The sequence below is a fragment of the Poeciliopsis prolifica genome, unplaced genomic scaffold (genome assembly GCF_027474105.1).
Source record: "Poeciliopsis prolifica strain line A6 unplaced genomic scaffold, Auburn_PproV2 SCAFFOLD200, whole genome shotgun sequence".
Lineage (NCBI taxonomy): Eukaryota > Metazoa > Chordata > Actinopteri > Cyprinodontiformes > Poeciliidae > Poeciliopsis > Poeciliopsis prolifica.
The window spans coordinates 15,935-32,247 of record NW_026562575.1 but is presented as its reverse complement, the minus strand read 5'-3'; the positions used below and the strand labels follow the sequence as shown (position 1 = coordinate 32,247).

Sequence of the window (16,313 nt, the reverse complement as noted above, 5' to 3'; positions counted from 1 at the left end):
AAAAACCTCTTTATTTTTTTCCAAAACACGTAAATCTGGTACTACACTGACATCGTGATTGCAAGCAGCTCATTCACTTTCCCTGCTTTCACTAAAGTGCAAACGAATTCTTAAATAACGGGAAGGAGAAAGAGAACTGCCAAAGAATGTTTCCATGTGAAATCCATAAATTTGTTCAAACTAAATGTTCTAAACCAAACAATCTGCATTTCTCCACGCAGCTAAGCTGATCATGTTTTTATATTTTTATTAGTTTAAGGAGTTTGATTTCAAATTTTACGAGGAACATCAAAAAACTTGGCAGTAAAATCTATATCAACTTATATTAGGCTCCATACAGGCCTGTTAGGATGAAGTTGTTGGCACTCCTAGTTACAAATAGCTTTAAAATAAACCAATTGTAGATATAACTTATGAGTACATTCAAAAACCATATCAACAATTCTTTCTCAAATAAACATAATTGGAGCATTGTTTTTTTATACATCTCTATTATCTGGTAATCAACGACTTTCTGTTGTGAATAAAACATAAGTCAGGGAGGAATTTATTTTAGTTGCAAGGCTGCATAAGAATCCAAATTTACTTTACTAAAATAAAACTCTGACGCTCAAATTTAAAGCCCTAGAAGTACAAGTCACCAAGTTTCCATGTCAACCATTTGTATGAGAAATAGCAGAGAAAGCTTAATTTATCCTTACAAACATAAAAATGTTTTGGTAAAAAGATGCACAGAATTATCTTTTCACCACAAACACTTGAAGTGAGCCAAAGAATAACTAATAATGTTTTTCTCCACTGAACTCCGAAGAAAGATTAATTTATTTTAGGGCTTTTTGACACATCTTTGCCAGAGATGCCAATAAATATATTCCTAAGTTTTTACTTACAGATATTAGGTAATGAGGCAAAATGTCCTTTGAACAAAACAAGCATTTAAAAATAAAGTTCAAAAGACAGATTGGTGTGTTCATGTATCATAGTCACCAAAGTCACACATTCAGCCATGACACATGAAAAAGAGACACCCACAGTTTTAGTTTCCAACAAACCTGGTGTGTCTGCAGTCCAATGTAATCAAAGCTGAGATTGTGACTGAGTTCACGCGGTTTGACCAAATGAGAAAGAACGAGCTCATTTCTGATTATCTATCAAAGAGGTGATTGTCCCAAAGCGCTGGGCAGAATTAAAGTAACTGGTGTTCTGTAAACACTTAAAACTGAAAATAAGGTTATTGCCTTTTCAGAGTCTGATGAACCTCCAGGAAAACGACCAGCTAAAACTGTCCTATTATTCTGCATATTTTTCAAATATGCTAATGAGAGAATAATATATAAAAGAACAAAACAGATACTGTACAGAAACTTAAAATATATGAGAAGGGTTAGCTTATAAAACCACTTATTAAAAAAAGGTAGCTCAAGTTTCTTAAATATGGCATGTTACACTGCAAAAACACAAAATCTTGACACCAAAGTATTTTTGGTCCAGTTTCAAGCACAAGTGTGAACTTAAAATAAGATTTATTGTTTTAAGTCAATAAATTCTTTCCTTTGTTCCATTAGATTATTTCAGGCATAACATGAAAAATTGTTGTGTTATAAGTGAAATAATCTGCCAATGTACAAGTAAAACCTTGTATGTCTAGCTGAAAAGTTATTTTGTCTTATTAAATGTACTGATACATTTGCATCAGAAACTAGACTAAAATTACTTGGTGGGGTTTTGCAGTGTAAAACTGTAAAACAAAAGGACCATGCAGTGTAACTGAGTATGCACCAACTGTGTTTACATACACAACTTGAGAACACAGTTCTAACTCGTTTTTCATACACAACTTTACAATGTTCTTGATTTAAAAAAAAAAAAAAAAACTAATTCAATTTTCCACCCACCCTAATGAGGATGAGAATGAGGTTGCTCCTAAACCTGGAAGACGTTGATCTTGCTTGTGTTCTTCAGTGTCTGTCGTCTGTTGCAGAACCAGACCCGGACCACCTCTCTGTCATAATTCAGTTCTCTTGCAATCTCTGTAATCTCCTGCCCTGTAGGCAGAGCGTTCTTCTCAAAGTAGGAGTTAAGGACCTCGATCGCCTGCGGCGTAAAACTGGTGCGGCGTTTGCGCTTTTTGGACGGTTCGCCGCCAACGAACTCCATTAGGTTCTGCTGGCCTTTCTGGTTCCAGTGCTCGGCCTCAGCCAGCCACTTCTCTAAAACCGGTTTTAGCTTCTGAGCGCTCTTGGGGGTGATGTCAAGCTTTTCAAACCTGAGGCAGAAAGGAGGGAAAACTTTTCCAATCAACAATAGAAATGACAGAAAAACCTCAAAATGGATCTTTACAATATGACTTTTAAAAGAAACGTATTCAAAATTCTAATTTTACACATTTTTGTACGTCCATTTGGGTCACTACTGCTTCTAAAAAACAGTCTAGAGTTTTTAAAGAACAAGAAATATGCAATAAGTTAATATTTTTTGATGTCTAGAAAATTAGCCGTTTCAAAAACAGGTAATTGTGAAAATAGGTTCTCAAAATAGGCAGAACTAATCACACTAAATTTTCATGATCCAAGAATGATTTTGTGCATTGACCTATCATAACCAGTTAAAGGAAGCATAATATGTCACCTGTGGATTCTATTTACCAATTAGGTGGCTTTTGATAGCATTTTAAGCTTTTAATTTCATTTAGGATCAATAGGATCAATAAAGGCGGTTGAATGGCAACACACAGAACACTTTCAATAATCTGTTGCATAAAATCTAAATGAAACACGTTAACACATTTGTGGCTGAAACGACATAAAATGTGAAAAATAGATGTGAATACTTTTGTATAACCATTTATGGGGAATGTACTCTAATTAATTTAAATAGGTGTTTCAAATAGGATCTGTTTCCAGTGATATATCAATATATATACAGTAAAAAGCACATCCTCTCTTTCAGTGGACCGTTCCACTTGTTCCTTAGCAGAATACGATCATCAAAAACGTTCTCTTCCTCTGTGAGTCAACGTTTTGGCTGTGAAGAAGAGCTGTCTGACGCATTGCACACAGCGTCAGCATGTGATGAAACACTGGCACTTTTACAAGAGGAAACACAGAGGAAAGCTTCTAAGCAGTGACGGCAGAAAAAGAACAGGTGAGTCACTTACCTGCAAATGGCAGACTGGCTGTACGCCGGACCCTCCGTCGCAGTGAGGGCCTGCCCGACTTGTGTCTGCGTGAGGCCCAGCGACAGCCGACGGATCTTGAAGTTCTTGGCAAACTCTCGGATTTCCTCCAAATTAATCCCTTCCTCGCTGCTGACTCCCTGCTGAGGCTCTGAAATTGTGAGGAGCCTGGTTAAAAATATCTGGCTGCTGTTTAAACATTCCTCTGCTGAGGGTAGAGAAGCAGGTGTACGTACTGCTGACAAGCTGCCCCACTTTGGCCATGTCTCCACAGGCGATGGGTGCTGCTGAGGTGAGTGCGGTCGAGTTCTTCAGTGCAGACGGCTGCGGTGCAATGACAACAGGTGACTGAGTGACACTTGTCACTGAAAATAAACAGTAATGGTCACAATTTATAGATGCTGCTTATTTGTGGATGAACAGAAACTTCCACACCTCTCTGCTCTCTTAAAGAGGCAGTATTATGGTTTCCAGGCTGTTTTATAGCAAAATCGAGTAACTTCTGTACGCTACCTTCAGTTGTTATTAAAACATTATTTGTGTCAAATAAAATAAATTTCATACATATTTTTTTAAAGCCTTGGAATTGGGCCTCTGTGTCTTTAAAAATTCCTGCTCTTTATGGACGCCGCACCTTCAGGAAGTTATCACAGCATTTTTATGATGAGCTCAGTAGATGCAGAGTTCCACCAGGTGTTTGCTAATTCCTGCTGTCTAGTCTGAAGAAGCTTACTGGGATAGTTGAGAGCTTGAAAACTTGGAAACTGCAGCTTTAAGGAGGAGCTGCGCCTCAAAGGCGGAGCTACGTCCACCAGCTGTTTTGCATAGATGAATGGTTGCCTTGGAGATTAAAGGATATCCTTGAATCAAGGCAACACTCCAGATATGTTTTGGTGAGATAAAAATATAACGACATGATGTACAGTTCAAAAACTCTATTTTACACAATACCGCCCCTTTGATTTCATTGTCACTAATTTGGTTTATTTTGGGGCTTTTCTTCAGTTCAAACAGGATTTGTTTTTCTACCTGAGCGTTTGGTTTGTTAACTGTAGTAGGAGCTGTAGTTTTGGGCAGAACTGCAGCAGAAGTTGCAACGGCAGCAGGTCCGTTTCCCACAGTTGCGATAATTTGGCCCTGGGTGTTGAGGAGCAGCTGTGGGGCGATGGTCTGGACCTGCAGACCCTGCAGGGGCAGAGAGGGAGCTGCGGTCCCTCCAGCCAGAGACGCTGGGTTCAACAGCAGCGGGAGAGTTCCTATCACCTGCACATTGTGTAAAGCAAAATAAATTATTTCAAACAGCAATCAGTTGAAATTAGAAGTTTACATACACTGAATAATAAAAACAACTTTTTTCCTCAATAGCTGCATTTCCATTAACTACAACACTGGACAAATTGAAATGATAAAAATAAATTTACTTGATGAAAAAAGCAATTTTGTTTTTGGATAGAAAAGTTTTTGCGCTAAAATGAGGTGGTTTTTTTGGTCATATTGAAATATATGTATTTTGCAAAACTGTAATGGAAACACTTTTTTACATCACATCAGTCACATGATCAAAATGACAAAGATGACAGGAAGTAGTTGGAGGATGATGCTTTGTTTGTTTCGGATAATATGCAGCTGGCTTAGAACAAGTACTTATTAATTAGGATTAAGGTATTTACTTAAAAAAAGCTCTAATTTCTGGCTGAAACTTACTTTTAAGTTAGTTTTGTCTTATTTTAAGTGTACTAAGTTATTAGCATTAAAAACTAGACAAAAAGTACGTTGTAAGGGTTTGTGTTTATGCAGTGATTTCAAGGTTTGCACTGTGAAAACACAAAATCTTACAAAGTAGTTTATCACACTAAAGATAAGACAAGATTACTTATAAATAACTTTTCAATGAGATGTAGCTAGTTTTAAGTAAATATTGCGTTAATAGTGATTAAAAAGTTCTGGTATCACTGCCAGATTATTTCACTTACAGCATGGAAAAATGTCTCGTTATCAGTGAAATAATCTGCAGGTGAAACTAGTAATTTTTAATCAATATTAAGGTATTGATTACTTTAAAAAGCTCCTATATTTTGCTGAAAAGTTACTAATAAGTTAGATTTCTCTTATTTCAAGTGTGATAACATATTTGCACTCGAAACTAGAATAGAAATATTTGGAAAGATTTTGTGTTTTTGCAGTGTGATACCACAGCACACCTTCACAGATCGGGTGAAGTCCATTCCAGGCTTATTTGGTGGTCATTACAGTTAATCTTTAAGAATTAAACACCTGTATCACTTAATCTCACATTGTACCACAGCTTGTTTGTGACCTACCTGACCCTGGGCGTTTGTGATGATCTGGCTGGTGATGCCAGCCATACTGGGCATGGGGCTGTTGATGATGGGGGTTGATGTGAGAGAACTGAGGAAATGAGGCTGTGCACCCAAAGAAGCAGCACTTATCTGAGAACAAATATGTATAAAAACACGGTTAAAAATGAGAGGCAAACAGGAAAAATGTAAAAAACGATGAGCTGTATGAGCCCTACAATGGCTGGGTTGATGGACAGTCCTGCTGTCTGAAGTGCTGCCACAGAAATGTTGGGTTGGGAGATGGCGTTGGCCACAGAGGTCACCTGGGCGGCTGTCACCTGGGCGGAAGTGACCTGTGCGTTGGTGACTTGAGTTTGCTGAGGAGGCACCTGCTGCACAGACGTCTGCACCGGCGCTGCTTGAGGCTGGAACATTGCCTGTGTGTTCGCCTGCAGCTGGGGCTGCTGGACTGAGTTCAGAACTGTTGCAGCTAAAAAGAGAAAATGACAAAATGGAGCTATTAGCTGATGAGATTGTTAATATTTAAGAGTTTAAATAGCTTTGTGCATTGCAAAAAACACAAAAATGTTCCAAGTGGTTTTGAATTCTTTTTAGTGCAAATATCTTGGTACACTTGAAATAAAACAAAATTTACTTACAAGTAAGTTTTCAGCAAGATACAAGAACTTGATTTAGGTCAATAATTCCCTAATATTGGTTAAAAACAAACTGTTCCACTGGCAGATTATTTCACTTACTACATGGGAAAATATTTTATATGATGCAAAGAAGTATTCTTCATAAAATCAAGAAAATTATGGACAACCATCCTCTTTATGAGGCTGCCCTGGGAAAACAGAGTGTGTTCAGTCTAACTGAAGAATTTTAATTAAAATGAGTTACAACAAACATTTAATTTCCCTTTGGGATCAATAAATTTTTTTTAATTTAAATTTGAACAAAAGAACTGGTACTTTTTCACAAATACAAATTAATTATTTACAAGATACAGTAGATATTGGAGTTGTTTTATGTACCGTAAATAATTTCTTAATATTGATGAAAAAGTATCAGTTCCACTGGCAGATTATTTTACTAATGTCATAAATGACAGTAGCAACCCAGTTCTAGTTTCGCTGACAGATTGTCACTTGATTTCAATATTAAAGAATTATTGACCTAAAACAATCTCCTATATCTTGCTTAAAAGTTACTTGTAAGTTAATTTTGTCGTATTTCAAGTGAACTATAATTTTTGTACTAAAAAGTAGAAAAAATGTACTTGGTAAGATTTAGCATTTTTGGTAAAATGGGAAGAAAAATAACGACAAAAAAAGAAAAGAATCTATGATAGATACATTTCTGGATGTGAGAGGGGGAAACAAGCAGCAGGTAAACTGTTTTACCCTGTAGGCCAGCAAAGGGCAGCTTGAGGAGGTTCCCAGCTGGGTTTGCGGCTGTGAGGCCAGGGAGAGTGGGCTACGCTGGTGGTTGGCAGAGTGAGAACCGCTAATCCGCCCTGGCCGGCCATGGAACCGGCCATGTTGAGGGGGATAAGCAGAGGTTGACCCAGTGAACCCGTCTGAGCCATCATACCAGTCATCAAAGTGGCCAGGCTTTCCTGGGTCAGAACCTGGTGTTGCAGAGCACAATGTCCATTGTTGTTTTGAAATTACTTTCAAGTAGAACAATAATAATGGCACAGACTGTAATTTTGTAAATATTTTACACTAGACCTGGAAGATGCTTTAAATATCCTAAATGAAACACCACAACCAAAAAACAACAAATTTATTGGAAATAAAAAACACCCAGAATTAATCTGTAAATAAAACTGATGATTTTCTGTCTGTAAGTATCAAAAGATATTCAATAAATAGATTGGAAATTATTGAGCTCATGTTAATCATCCAGAAATTAATTGATTACTCTCAATAAACTCAAAAAAATGCTTACATCCCTGCTAGTATTTTCAGTTATTTGCAAATTTTTATTCTTTTCTAATAATATTTCTGCTGGTATCTGCAGATTTTTGTTGTTTTAACAGTTTTATTTTTACGTCTTATAAAGAGTCTGTTGTTTTTTAATGCACACATACATGCATATTTTGTACATTTTAATTAAATCAATCAATCAATCAATCAAATTTTATTTGTATAGCACATTTCAGCTACAAGGCATTTCAAAGTGCTTTACATCATAAACACAAAACACAAAGGCATGCAACATAGAATAAAATACCAAGTATTATTTATTTTTTTTTCCCTTTCTTCCCCCTTCCCTTTGACACGGAATTTAAGCGCCTGTTACCGCCGGACTCCGCCGTCCGTTTAACCACGGGTATTCGCCGGGCCCCATTGCCCACAACAGGAAAAAAAAAAACAAAAAAAATTACATACATATCTACAAAATCAAATCCATACATGTTACATTTCAAATGCAACTCTAAACAGGTGCGTTTTTACTTGAGATTTGAAGGAAGTCAGGGTTTCCGCTGTTTTACAGTTTTCTGGAAGTTTGTTCCAAATTTTTGGTCCATAGATGCTGAAAGCTGTTTCTCCTCTTTTGGTTCTGGTTCTGGGGATGCAGAGCAGACCAGAACCAGAAGACCTGAGAGGTCTGGAAGGTTGATACAACAACAGCAGATCTTTGAGGTATTGTGGTGCTAAACCATTCAGTGATTTGTAAACTAACAACAGTATTTTAAAGTCTATTCTTTGAACTACAGGGAGCCAGTGGAGGGACTTTAAAACTGGTGTTATGTCTCTATTTTCCTGGTTTTAGTGAGAACGCGAGCAGCAGCGTTCTGGATCAACTGAAGCTGTTTGATTGATTTATTGGACAGACCTGAAACGCTGTTGCAATAATCAATGCGACTAAAGACAAACGCATGGATGAGTTTCTCTAGATCTGGCTGAGACATTAGTCCTCTAATCCTGGAGATGTTCAGGTGATAGAAGGCCGATTTTGTTACTGTCTTTATGTGGCTCTGGAGGTTCAAGTCCGAGTCCATCACTACTCCCAGGTTTCAGGCCTGATCGCTAGGTTTTAGTTGTAATAACTGAAGCTGTGCATTGACTCTAGATCGTTCCTCTATAGGTCCAAAAATAATGACTTCAGTTTTATTTTTGTTCAGTTGGAGAAAGTTTTGGCAACAACTCAGATGCACATTATTCAGGCCTGTAGTGAACTATTTTCATTACTACACTGTGTAATGTTGAAAATTTGCCCTTAGTGTGCAGTATTTTCATTCTTTATTCTGTTTTTATATATACATTATATTCTGTCTTTATGTGAGTCTGTTTTGCTGTTATTGTCTGTCACTTTGCTGCTATTGAACAGATTTTTTTTCCATTTTGGAACTATACAGAATATTTCCATTCTATTTTATTTTAATAATGGTTTTACTTCATCCTCCGTCTTATTATATATTTGCCTAAGTCACTCTACATTTGTCTGCGAAGACCTTGAAAAGTTATCAATATAAATAAATAAACTATAGGAAACCTGTTTTTGGTTTTCTAAAATGAGATCTGTAATCATATCTGAACAAAGTTTTAATTTAAATATCCTTAAGTTAACTTCCAAAACACTAAAATTAAGCAATTTTTATTGTCCTCTTAAAACAAGGTAAGAAAGGAATTTTAAATGAGGTTAGACACTGATGTTGGATGGCAATCCCTGGCTCGCGGTCTTGCCTCTAATTTCTCCGAAAGGTTTTCTCTAAAGTTGATGCCGTAGTTCATACCTGTGGACAACCTTGTACTGTAATGGGCATGGTGGCCTGGGGTTGGGCAATGGAAACGCTGAGCGGAACTGCAGGATTCACTGTTTGGACAGCAGCAGCCGATGCATCAGCAGACGCTCCCTGCTGCTCTCCGATCTCTGCAGGACACCATCAATCAAGTTTATTGTATCACACATTTCAGCAACACTGCAGTTCAAAATGCTTTACGTTGAGAAAAGATTAAAAAAAAATGAACACATCATAGAATTAACAGTTGCAAATACTAAAAACAGAGGAGTGCCATCTTTAAAATTGTGAATACACATTAAATGTTGGTCAATGTTCTATTTAAAGGCAACTCTATAAAAGTGGGCTTTTGGTCTTGATTGAAATGTCAGTGTTTTGGATGTTTTGCAGTTTCCTGGAAGTTTGTTTCATTCAGCTTTGGAGAGGAAGCTGAATGCTGCCTCTCCATTTCTGGTGTGTGTTTTGGTGATAAACCTTTTAGTGATTTTTAAACTAACAACAGTATTTTAAAGTCTATTCTTTCAGTGTAGGGACTTTAGAGCTGGGGTGACGTGCTCCATCTTCCTGGTTTTAGTCAGAACGCCAGCAGCAGCGTTCTGAATATGGTTGATTCTTTTTAGGTAAACCTGTAAAGAAATCGTTGCAGCGACTAAAGATAATGAATGTGTTTCCCAAACTCTTGCTGAGCAATTAGTCCTTTATTCAGATGATAAAAGGCTGACTTTATTTGTCTTTATGTGGTTCTGAAGGTTCAGGTGTGAATCCATCACCACGCCCAGATTGCAGACCTCATTGCCAGTTTTCAGCTGTAACAGCTGAAGTTGCACTAACTCTAGCACTTTACTGTGCAGCTTCATTGCACCAGAAAAACAATTCTGAAGCCGATTCAAAATAATGATTCACCTGCGTCCCCAGTGCTGTGGGGCGCTGTGGGGCTGCTCTGGGTGCTGGCAGCTTCAGCTTTCTCTGCACACTGAGCCATTTCCTCCTCAGCAATTTTGCTCTCATTTCTTCCCATCCGGTACCGAAGATGGCAGAGATGCGTCAACCTCGACTTCTAGTACACGAATTGTCTCCTGACCGGACATAACAATAACCTGCAGGGGCAAATTATGAGGTGATTAGAGATCCAGAAAATAACTGTACAACAGGACCAGAATTTAGAAATTCATTTTAAAAGTTAGCTAAATTATTTAAAAAAAAAAAAAAAAACATAAAGAAATCCTCCTTCTTGTAAAAATATTAAAATCTCTTGAACATTATTAGAGAACCACAGTCAGAACAGTTGGTGAACATTAATTTTCTACTCTTGCCAAAGACTTTCAATTAGATTAAGATCTGAACTTTGATTAGGCCATTCTAGCACATGTGATTGCTTTAATCAGAACTGCTCCAATGCAGTTCTGGTCGTATATTAGGTTTTGTCCTGATAAAAGAATGAGTCTTTTGCAGCCTCTTGGGATTGTGCTGTATAAAGCACCTGGGCTAGGGCCACTTTTGGTGCCTTATCCACAATACAAAAATTGTTTTACTACTGCAACACAATTAACTGTGACATTAATACATAGTTCTATATACACTCCTGATCAAAATCTTAAGACCAGTCAAAAATTGCAAGAATTTGCATTTAGCATTATTGGATCTTAAGAAGGTTCTAAGTAGAGCTTCACAATGTTAAAAGAAGAAATCAGCATAAGAGACAAAAACATTTGAGCGGGGAATTAATTGAAAACTGCATTTATACTCAAACATGATTTTTTCAGCTGATCAAAAGTTTAAGACCATAGCTCAAAAAACCTCCAAAACCCCCCAAAACAGAAATCAAAGTGCCAAAAAAAGGACTCAGTAATGAGTAGCTCCACCATTCTTGTTGATGACGTCAAACAATCGTTTAGGCATGCTTGATGCCAGTGTTTCCAGGAGGCTAGTGGGAACATTGCTCCAAGTGTTGAAGATGGCTTCACGAAGGGCATCCACTGTCTGGAACTGATGTCCATTTTCGTAAACTTCCCTTGCCATCCATCCCCAAATGTTCTCAATTGGGTTTAGATCCGGGGAACATGCAGGATGGTCCAAAAGAGTGATGTTATTCTCTTGGAAGAACTGCTTTGTCAGGCGGGCATTGTGAACTGCAGCATTGTCTTGTTGAAAAACCCAATCATTACCACACAGACGAGGGCCCTCAGTCATGAGGGATGCCTGCTGCAACATCTCCACATAGCCAGCTGCTGTTTGACGCCTCTGCACAACCTGAAGCTCCATTGTTCCATTGAAGGAAAACGCACCCCAAATCATGATGGCGCCCCCACCACTGTGCCGTGTAGAAAACATCTCAGGTGGGATCTCTCTGTCATGCCAGTAACGTTGGAAGCCATCAGGATCATCAAGCCAAAACTTTTTCTCATCAGAGAAGACAACTTTCTTCCACCTTTCAATGTCCCATGTTTGGTGCACCCTTGCAAAGTCCAAACGAGCAATTCTGTGGAGTTGAAGAAGACGTGGCCTTTGAAGACGTTTTTTATTTCTGAAGCCCTTCTCTCGCAGATGCCGTCTGATGGTTATCGGGCTGCAGTCGGCACCAGTAATGGCTTTAATTTGGGTAGAGGATCGTCCCTTGTCTTGACGGACAGCCAATCGGATCCTGCGGTTCAGAGCTGGTGAAATTTTTTTGGGTCTACCGCTTGACTTTTTTGTTCCATAACCCTCAGGATCATTTAAAAAATGCAAAATGACTGTCTTACTGCGTCCAACCTCAGCAGCGATGGCACGTTGGGAGAGGCCTTGCTTATGCAGCTCAACAATCCTGCCACGTTCAAAGTCAGTGAACTTTTTTGCTTTTGCCATCTGGAGGTCTTGACAGTGTAAAGACTTCATAGAACATGACATGGAATCCAGATTTTTGCACAGCTTTTGGCTTTTAAAGACTATGGTCTTAAACTTTTGATCAGCTGAAAAAATCATGTTTGAGTGTAAATGCAGTTTTCAGAAAATTCCCCGCTCAAATGTTTTTGTCTCTTGCACTAAATTTTCTTTTAACATTGTGAAGCTACTTAGAATCTTCTTAAGATTCAATAGTGCAAAATGCAAATTCTTGCAATTTTTTGACTGGTCTTAAGATTTTGATCAGGAGTGTATCTGCAGGTAGGAAAGGATGCATAATAGGTTTAATTTGTACCCTGACCAGTTTCTCCATGTTTTTTCCAACAAAATCGACTATCACTTCTTAATTTTCAAATATTATATTAAAAAAGAAACATTAATACAACTCAACTGATTTGGGCTTTTGAGTTTTATACAAAGCATTAAAAAACATAAAGACAGAATAATTGTTGGTGGCTAGTAAGCCCTTACTATTGTCTAGGACAATTTTAGAGCTATGAATACTTTTATGTGCTAACGTCAATAATTCTCCCCGTCTACCAGCATATTCTAAACCCAGCGCTGACCTATAGTTGATGATTCACAAAGTGAAATAATGAAAGACCAAGCAGAGGCAGCAAGGCGGCTGGAAGACAGGATGCAGAGGAGACAAACGCAGAGAGAAAGAGAGAAAGAGATGGTGATGCGTACCTGGATGTCCCTGACAGGGGGAATTTCACAGTGCAGGATTTAAATGGCTGAAAAAAACTTCTGCTGTCAGACAGTGAATGGCTAAGGAGGACAGAGAAGCCAAGCACATGTTAGGACAAGATGACCCCCAAAAAAACAAAACAAAAACCAAAACTAACTTAAAAAAAAGACGTATGAGTGGACCGAAATGACGGAGAGGGCATCAGCCAACAAGCAGCCTAAGCAACGCTCAGTGAGTTATAAAGATTGATTTTGGCTTGCTGGCTATGTCTACACAAAGCGTTACAGGTGAGAAAATCCACAACAAATTATTAATAAGCATGGCAGTTTAAACATTGACAGTCTTTGAAGCAAAGAGTAGCAGAAATTATCAAGCATTAATACAGAAGTGAGTTGTGATCTCAATGGAGAGCCGTGTGTCAGACAGTTATGTAAGAAATATCATTTTGGACCACAAATTAAAATTTTAAGTGATATTTCTGTTTGCATTCTGCTCTGTTCTCTGATATAACCAACTAAAATTCTGTTCAATTAATTGCTGTAGTTGATTTATACAGAAAATATGAGATTAAATAAATTTAAACACTCTAGCCATGCAAAGCAATATTTTGGAGTGAATCTAACTAACACTGCACACCACATTCAACAGACCAAAACTCCACAATGAATCATGTGCCTCAAGGGCTTTTATTTATCCAACTGGCCAAATATATAATCATATCCAACTGAATAATCCAAACATTACGGTTTATTCATTACAATACTGCAAACGTTGATAATGTGATGACAAAATTGTGGAGCCCAAGTTTAAAGGACAATATAAGTGCATAGTCTAGTCAAAGTCCAGACATAAGTCCAAATGACCTGTGGCAAAACTTTAAATTCGATGTTTGTAAATGCTCTTCACCTAGTCAAAGTGAGATTGAGCAATTTTGCAAAGAATGAAAAAAAAAAACTTTAATTTCTAGAGCAGTAGCAATATAATTCAAAAGAACTAAAAGTGGTTCAAAAGAGTTTTGAGTCAAATGTAACAACTTGGAAAACAAAGCTTAATTTATCTCCAGTTTCACAACAATGAGTTACCTTGAGTAAGTAAATCACATTATAACCAAATAAAACACACTAAAGTTTGATGCTGTGCTGGGACAAAATGTGGAAAAAAGGAGAATATTAATATATTGTTATGAATAACAGATGATCTTTTACCTGCTCATTGACAGTGAGCGGGGCATCTTGGGCAGGAAGATCCTGGGAGTTCATGGCTTGCTGCACCAACTTAGATAATGTCTTGCAGGCATCCTAGATAAACACATACTGATTATGCAAATATCGCATCTAAAAAAATGTAGAGATTCTTTGTTTTATTGCATTTGTACTTTAAACTCAATTGGTACCTTTGAAATAAACCAACATGCTAACGTTCCCTGTTACTCCTGACCATTTAGTCACTGCAGACACAGACTATTTAAAGGGGCCTGTAAGTATAAACAGGCCATATTGTGTTGCACAAAAGCTGCAAATAAACATGTTCAAACATGGTTAAAATATCCACGAAGTGGTTGCAAATTCTGAACAGACTCCAAAACAGGCTCAAGATGGTGCGTTTGTTGCAGCAGAGCCCCCCGGGAGATGGGGATCTGTCAAAACTTCAGCGGCTGTTGATGGGCACCCCACCCCCATCCTGGTCAATAAAAGCCACTTTTTGGAGGACCAGCACCATTCACAGCCGACGAAAATCCTGGCAAGCCGAGCCGAGAGCACGAATTTTATGCATTTCCCTCTTTATCATAAATATAAATTATGCTAATTACGAGCATTGCATATTAACCAAAACTCATTTTCTCTCGCCATTTCGCTGCTCCGCGCCAGCAGCGAGCTTGGACACAGTGCGATTTCTAAATGCAACTTACCGCGGAAATGCAGCTTATTTCCCGTAATCCGCCGCTCTTAAAATGCTCCCTGTCACAGTTTGTTTCAGTCACCCATCATTAGAAATTCATCTCAGCTCCCAGACAGGCGCTGTGACTGCACACAAAAGAGAGCTATTTGCATTGATAAGGAGGGCTGCAATGTTAGGATCTCCTCTGCCTTAATATTTAATGACGGTGCCCTTTCTGCAACAGTTCACACCATCAGAAATCCTCCAGGTGTCTCAAGGAATCCCCCCAGAGCTGTAAAGTCGGACAAAATTGCCCCAAAATTGTCCTTTTGCACTACGTCATGAACATAATTTATGCAAGAAAAAAATCTTGCATTGAAAAATGTCTGCCTCGACTTGAGCGGTGCCATGGTTCTCTTAAAGGGGACGTACCGCATTGAGAAAGTCGAACAGTGTTTGTCACACGCTGAAATAAACATTCGGAGTGGATCCGGACATACAGTTGCACATCAGTAGATTATAGGGTTTAAATATTTGAATTTGGATTATTATGGCTTACAGCAAATGAAAACCACAAAACACAGATTTATATATTCTTTTGTTTACTAAATTTTGAAGTGAACATAGTAAAACAGTACAACAGTACATTTCTTTTATTTTTATCAGAAATTTTTAAAAAATGCAATAATTGGAAAATAACCCAATGCTAATCAGTAATTTAAAAAAGCAATAAACACGTTGACATTGGTTGCTTAAAAAAGTAATCAAGCATTATTGTAAAAATTAATAATAATAATAATAATAATAATAATAATAATAATAATAATAATAATAAATGTTTTTTTAAACTTCTGCAAAAATATGAATATGTTTAAAATTATTAAAAAATGCTGTCTTTGTCATTTTCATTGAACATAATGAACCAAATCAAGCTAACTTTCACCTGTACCACTTAATTGTAAAGGTCTAGATTCATAATTTGAATATCAGTATGAACATTTTTAAAATGTGAACATTTAAAATTCTTATTTGTTATTCACATGGCTTCATAAGTTTAGAAAAAAAAATTGTAAAATATCCAGCTTCGGAATAACTTCGCTATTGCAGTTTTAATAAAATGACTAATTTCTTTAAAACTTTCTTATTTGTATTGACCATAAAATATTTTTTACGTAAAAAATACAATTATTAAAGGTGTTCTTCCCTTTTCAGGATATTTTATTTATGTATAATAATTGGAGTCAGACACAGGTAAGCTGTTTTTAAAATCTGTGATTAATCATTTCTAGGTAATAAATTATTTTTTAAAAATATTCTTTTTGAATTTCTAATTTTTGCTTTTCATGTACTTATATTTCTCCGCTATGGAAGCCCATTTCCGCCACTCTGTTAAAAAAATTAAATAAAATTATCTCATTATAATGAGATAGTATCTCAAAATAATGAGATAGTATCTCAAAATAATGAGATACTATCTCAAAATAATGCGATAGTATCTCAAAATAATGAGATAGTATCTCAAATAATGAGATAGTATCTCAAAATAATGAGATAGTACTCATTATAATGAGATACTATCTCATTATAATGAGATAGTATCTCAAAATAATGAGATAGTATCTCATTATAATGAGA

At 37.1% G+C, this 16,313-nt stretch overlaps 1 protein-coding gene across 1 annotated transcript; it reads right to left on the bottom strand.

Annotated features, from left to right (window-relative positions):
- Nucleotides 1-697: 697 nt before the first annotated feature.
- LOC129356837 (POU domain, class 6, transcription factor 1-like) lies at nucleotides 698-15,073 on the bottom strand. Its single transcript, XM_055026384.1, is given in 13 exon segments — nucleotides 698-2,266; nucleotides 3,158-3,326; nucleotides 3,412-3,499; nucleotides 4,205-4,438; nucleotides 5,497-5,625; nucleotides 5,712-5,965; nucleotides 6,882-6,951; nucleotides 6,953-7,108; nucleotides 9,224-9,360; nucleotides 10,133-10,238; nucleotides 10,240-10,326; nucleotides 14,006-14,098; nucleotides 14,710-15,073. Coding segments are annotated over 12 exon segments (1,827 nt in total). The 5' UTR covers nucleotides 14,060-14,098; nucleotides 14,710-15,073; the 3' UTR covers nucleotides 698-1,923.
- Between the last annotated feature and the right edge of the window lie 1,240 nt (nucleotides 15,074-16,313).